The following is a 6,662-nucleotide window of genomic DNA, read 5'->3' on the forward strand; positions in this document are numbered from 1 at the left end:
GTACTGTGCCTCGGTAAGTCTGTGCATGGACCTTAGTCTCTGGGGATAAAACATCCAGATTCTAGGCCTTTGTGAATCTTTGATTCTGTGAGTCTTTATATAAATAATGTTCTTGGAACAGAAACAATGTAAGGGACATTTGCACAGAAATAATCTTTGCTTCTCTCCAGTTTCTTATTCTTGCCAACAGAATCATTTCTGCTGCTACAGCTTTTTTCCCAATAAGATCTAAAAGTGCCGAAAGGACAAAGGGAGGGAAAAAATGAGCCATTAAAAGGAGGATGATCCCTTCTTGTACCTGCCTCCACCATCTCAGTGGGGGGCCTTTCCAAGTGATAATGCCAGTTGATGGTTTGTGAAACTTTTCCCTCAAAGAGACTGAACTGAATTTGGTCTCCCTGGCATAGCATAGCCAAGTTACAACTTCTCTTGGCTGAGCATTTCACTGAAGTTTAAAGCAAAAGTAGACTAAAAGTTTTCATTTCGTTTGCCATATGTTCACAAACATTCATAATAGAACAATTCAGAAGCAAGAATGCATTTTAAATAAATTCACTCAGATGAAATCCCCGAACCCCAAAAAAGTATTCATGGTTAGGGCAGAGTGGGCTGTCATCAGGACCATAAAACATTAGGGCGAAAAACTCCACTATGTCACATTTCTGTTACCTCCTGTGAAGCTGTGGAGAGTGACATATTGATAATGAAAGCAAACATTGGTTAGAAGGTGGGTGCTGTGCTGCATTACATACACTGCTGTCCAGAAATACTGTCTCAGCACATCCGCACATATTTTTCATGAAATGAGTTTTTATGTGAGTTTCCCTATGAAATTTTTCCCACGGATCAACCTTTTGAGCTTTAGAACTTAAAATGTTTACTTGCACTAAAGGTTCTTGGATAAAGTAGTAAAAAATACAGACATTAACAAGCATGCATATATTTACTGCTATCTGCTGAGCTATCCAGGAAGAGATTCAGATTTTTTTTCTTTTTTTGAGACAGTTTCGCTCTTGTTGCCCAGGCTGGAGTGCAATGGTGCCATCTTGGCTCACCGTAGTCTCCACCTCCTAGGTTCAAGCGATTCTCCTGCTTCAGCCTCCTGAGTAGCTGGGATTATAGGCATGTGTCTCCATGCCTGGTTTTTTTTGTATTTTTAGTAGAGACGGGGTTTCTCCATGTTGATCAGGCTGGTCTCAAACTCCCAACCTCAGGTGACCTGCCCGCCTTAGCCTCCCAAAGTGCTGGGATTACAGGCATGAGCTACCTCAGCTGGCCCAAGATTTACATTTTTTTTTTTAAAAAGGTCCTTACAACTTCCCAGAGACCAGATCAAGCTAAATTTAAAAGATGACAGCTATTTCTAATATAACCAAGGCCTAAACATGTAGAGATTAAAGGGAACCCTAAGGCATTGACTATTGTTTTATTTCTTTAGCAAAATGAGAGTGAATAACTGCTTCATTGTCTATAGAAAGCCCTCTCCACATATAACAACATTTGTTCTATCTGGAGGGCCCTGATCTGTGACCTTACTAACATTATCCAGGGATCCCAAATCCAAGTGCCTGTGACCAGGCAAATAAGGTAAAGAAGTGAAGTAGGCCAGGTGAGACTGGTCTGCTGCTACCATTCCCATTTGAAGGAGCATCTGATTCTAAACCCCACCCAATCTGTGCTGTACAGGTTGCTGGCCCAGTGTTTCTAGAACTTCCAGTTTTTCAAGAGATGTTCCATATCCCAAGTTTGTTTTTTGTTCGTTTTTGTTGTTGTTGTTGTTCTTTGTTTTGAGACAGAGTCTTGCTCTATTGCCCAGCCTGGAGTGCAGTGGCGCAATCTTGGCTCCTGCAACCTCCACCTCCCGGGTTCAAGCAATGTCTCAGCCTCCTGAGTAGCTGGGATTATAGGTGCACGCCACCACACCTGGCTAATTTTTGTATTTTTAGTAGAGAGGGGATTTTACCATCTTGCAAGCTGGTCTTGAACGCCTGACCTTGTGATCCACCCGCCTCAGCCTCCCAAAGTGCTGGAATTACAGGTGTGAGCTACCACGCCCAGCCCCATATCCCAGTTTTTAAATGTCAGATTATATTTTGAATGATAGGCCAGCTAAATAAAACATCTGTGGAGCAAAGCATTCCACATGTTGCCATTTTGTGACCTTGGCCACAGCTTATTCCTGCCATCTATTGCAATATACGAGTTTACATTTCCACTTATAAAGCATATATTTCATTGAACTTGCCTAGAGAATGTACATATTAGGTTTATCCAGTATCTCTGTGTGAGCTTTCCTTAAGGGGCTAAACAAAAGCTTTATTATGTGATACCTCCTTTCCTTTGAAACAATTAAAAAGAGTGCAAAGAATTAGCCGGGCGTGGTAGCACACACCTGTAATCCCAGCTACTCAGGAGGCTGAGGCAGGAGAATGGCTTGAACCTGGGAGGCGGAGGTTGCAGTGAGCCGAGATCACGCCATTGCACTCCAGCCAGGGTGACAGAGCGAGACTCTGTCTCTTAAAAACAAAAAAGTGCAAAGAAATAGGTATTTATATATAAAATCCTATATATTTAAATATATAGGATTTTTTTTCCCAGCCTATGTCCTGTAGCTTCACCACTTGAGCCTCAACTCACATTTCAAATTGGTCTATTAGCCCAGCCACTCAGCAAAAGCTGCAGAGGAAATGGAACAAGAGTAAGTGGCCATTTGTTATTTTGTAAAATAGGATTTTGTTGTCTGTCTAGCCCTGTTGCCTAGCTCAAATTGAGCAGTTTTTCTCCAGTATTTTAAACTAACAATGTGAGTAATGCAGAACAGTAATCCTAGGATTTCTATCTGTTGTGCTAACTTCACTCCTATCTGAACTGATAATACTCTCACAGACACTAACTTATCAGTTCTCTCATTTCACTAGTTTAGGTCTCGCTCATCTTTTTGTTTAATTTTAAATCTCCAGATCTCATTAATTGAGGATCTAACTTGTGCTAGGCAATATGCTACACAGAGAAAAAGATTTGATCCCTTTCCCTTCAAAGTTTACTCTCTGAAATAGAAGTTGACTATGCCACAGTTTGCAAGGGCATGTGACACTGTGCAATGTCCCAGCTTTGTTTTGTTTTGAGACGGGGTCTTGCTTTGTTGTCAAGGCTGCTCTTAAACTCCTGGCCTCAAGCAGTCCACCCACTTCAGCCTCTGAAAGTGCTAGGATTATAGGAATGAGCCACCATGCCCAGCCTGTCTCAGCTCACTTTTATGGTAGATTTTGCTGCCTCTAAACAGTCATTTAGCCCAACCGATTTGAAAGTACAGTGCGAGTAACAACTAAAATGGAGGTTTCTTTCTTTTTTAACATATGAAACCCATTAGAAAAGAACAAGTAGAGAGAAGTATGTGTCACCCCAACACCCATCCCTACCCTGTGAAATACATAAAGATCTTTCCTTTAGTACACAGTACACCACAGGGAAGGTTAGGAGACACTGGTGCCTTAACCTTACATACTTGCATTGGTTTTTGGCCAGGATCATGCACCAGGGAGACCAAGGATAGATTTTCATTAATAATGTCTTACAGGAAAATTGTATTGTCTTTTATAAGAGTTACCATCTCGGTGATCATGCCCCTCTGACACCAACACATCCTAATAACTCCAACTTCTACAAAAGCAAGAATTAACAGGAACTATGAATCTACAGGTAGCGACAAGAAGGCACAACCAGACGCAGGCACTTCACTAGCACAAACCACAAGTCAGGCATGCAAGAAGAGAGCTTTAATGGAGCCTGCTCCCAACTCTTCAGTGTCTTCACCCATCAATTCTGAGTGCAGTAACATAAAGCATACCAGCCCGAGGTTGTAATTTAGTGGGAAGCTGGGGCTTCCTTCTGCCTCCTGCTGCTTAGCAGTGGCTCTCTCCTCAGATTTTAGCTCTGCAGGCAGATCTGGGAGCTGTTTCGTTTCTTTCTGTTTTGTATCAAATTCTACTCCCAATTACTCCTGAAGAAAAGCAGAGCTTTCTGAACTATCCAAAAGTTTCCACTGTTGTCTGCTCAACTATAATGCTTCCTTGGAGGTGGAGGGCGGTTCTTGATGGTCTTACACTTGGGAATGTGTTGCTCAGCCACCTTGGGAGCAAAGTGGCGGCTACAGTGAGGACACTGAATGTAGTCTGGGTTTTCTGAAGGCAGGATGGGAGGCAAGTCTGAAGGGTTTCCACCTTTGGCAATTACCTGCTGGACCTCTCGAGCCTGGCGGAGGGTACGGATAAAATATTCGTGCTTCTGTCTCCAGTTGCTCTTCCGAGGAGGTTCAGCCTGTAATGTAAAAGGGATACTGATCTTTCAACTTGGCACTTGCCTCCTTACTGAGTCCCCATTAGAATAACAGTAAGAAAATGAAAAGGGTACTAATCTGTAAGGTCAAAGAGAACAGGAAAGGAGCAACAGTGGTAACTGACTTGCCAGAGTTGAGGCAAACCAAGGGCCTGCAAAGGGGGTACTGCTGAGAGGCAAGCTGCTTTCCCAGCAGAACCCCAGAGAGTTTCAGTGCTTGGAAGTACCAGATAGTGGAAAGTAAGGAGGTACAGGACTGAAAACAGGCAGGACCCCACAGCTTCTCCCACCTTGCATATCCAACTGTCCCAACACCCAAGCACACTTACAGAAGAACAAGGATTTATTCTCTGGAGAAATTGAACCAGACAAATTTCTGACTCAGGAAATCCAGATAAGTGAAACTTGGGGGTTAATCAGGGGGCTGAAAATGGGGATTAAGTACAAGCGTACATACCAAATTATGGAACTGGCAGCCCCCTTCTCCCGCTCAGCCCCCAGAGTACCAAGCATATTGGCATCCTCTTAGGAAAAAGAGGGCTTCTTTGGATACATGGAGCAATCTAGAGAAAAGCCTTCAGATACCTTGGAGAACCCTAATTAAAAGGCTCACTATTTAGTAACCTTAATATGAAGGTCCTTAGTCAAGAAGCCCCACTTAAGCTTAAATATGAAAGGACAGCCAGGGATCATCAAATATTTGCTAAAGCTCTAACAAGAAAAAGGGCCCAAAAAGTCCAAAAACAAAAAACCCAGGAAGCAGCAACAAGGCAGAGAGCAAAAGAAAACTTTTTTTTAACATGAAACCATATCAACAAAATGTGTATTAGAAGAGGTTGTGTCCATAAAACAAGAAGTGTATACTGTGAAAAAAGGACAACCAGAGAACCAGAAAGAACTATTATAAATTTAAACTTTGATAGCTAAAAATAAAAATCAAATAGAAATGTTGTCAAGAAAATTTCTCAGAATGGGAAAAAAGATCAAGATGGAAAGTAAAAAGATAAGATTGGAAAATTAGAAAGTTAATCCTGGAAGTCCAACATGTGACCAGTAAGAGTTCCAAAAGGAAAAGAGAAAGCATGAGGAGAAAATTATTAAGGACATAATACAATTAACATTCCTAGAATTAACGGTCACACATCTTGAGATTCAAATGGCTTACCAAGTATCCAGCACAATTATTGTAAAGTTCCAGAATTTCAAAATAAATAGAGAATCCCATAGCCTTTCAGAAAAAGAAAGAAAAAAAAAAAAAAAAAAAAAAAAACCTTTAAAAAAAAAAAAAAAAAAAAAAAAAAAAAAAACACAGGTTTCTTGTAATGGAACAGAAATCAAAATGACATTAGATTTCTCAATAATACACTGGTTGCTAAAATCTAGTGGGAAATATCTTAAAAGTTCTAACAGAAAATCATTTTCTTCCTAGAATTCTGAACCCAGCCAAATCATCAAATGGGAGCCTATTAGATAGACACTGCCATTCATTCCAAGACAATATACCTGCTGTGCACCTTTCTTAGCTTCAGCAACGCAAGGAGTAATGCAAGAAAAAGGAAGACACAGAATGCTGCAAACCGGGGAGCCAATACAGAAGAGAAGCAAAGAGAAGTCCCAAGACAATGGGCTTGCACCAGGCCTAGAAAATAACCAGTCCAGGTTGAAGCAGAAGGGATCAGAGTGGTAGAAGGGAGGTTTTCAGAATTAAAAAATCAACCTGATTATGGGAGGTGTTTGAGCATTACAAAAACATTAACAGATGTCTGATATCAGATGGATCATTGGGGGTAAAAATAAGAGGTATGTAGAAAATGAAGGAAATGAAAACATACGTCTATTATTAACTCTAGGTACATGTGGGCAGGGACAACATTTATTCACTCATGAATGAACAAAATTTACATGATCATTACAATGTGAAAGCTGACTTCTTTTAACCAAAAATTGTGATTCAACTACAGTGGAAGGGTAAGAGGAGGAGAAACGTAGGAGAGGGGGATATGAAAGAGAATTTCACTCACAGCTTCCGTAAGAAGTTACCAGGTAGGCCAAGCACTGTGGCTCATGCCTGTAATCCTAGCACTCTGGGAGGCCAAGGTGGGCAGATCACTTGAGGTCAGGAGTTCAAGACCAGTTTGGCCAACATGGTGAAACCCTGTCTCTACTAAAAATACAAAAATTAGCCAGGCATGGTGGCATGCGCCTATAATCCCAGCTACTCTGGAGGCTGAGGCACAAAAATTGCTTGAACCTGGGAGGTGGAGGTTGCAGTAAGTGGAGATGGTACCACTGCACTCCAGCCTACATGATAGAGACTCTGTATCAAA

General features: G+C 41.4%; 1 protein-coding gene across 4 annotated transcripts in view; it reads right to left on the reverse strand.

Annotated features, from left to right (window-relative positions):
* Positions 1-3,754: 3,754 nt before the first annotated feature.
* Positions 3,755-6,662, reverse strand: part of ZC2HC1C (zinc finger C2HC-type containing 1C) — a 12,733-nt gene continuing 9,825 nt past the window's right edge. For all 4 annotated transcript variants that reach the window (XM_017528625.2, XM_037738532.1, XM_017528624.2 and 1 more), the window contains one exon: positions 3,755-4,317. In XM_017528625.2, the coding sequence (XP_017384114.1) occupies positions 4,054-4,317 (264 nt within the window). In that variant the 3' untranslated portion in view covers positions 3,755-4,053. The remainder of the gene's footprint in view (positions 4,318-6,662) is intronic.

The sequence above is a fragment of the Cebus imitator genome, unplaced genomic scaffold (genome assembly GCF_001604975.1).
Source record: "Cebus imitator isolate Cc_AM_T3 unplaced genomic scaffold, Cebus_imitator-1.0 Scaffold54, whole genome shotgun sequence".
In the NCBI taxonomy this organism is placed as follows: Eukaryota; Metazoa; Chordata; class Mammalia; order Primates; family Cebidae; genus Cebus; species Cebus imitator.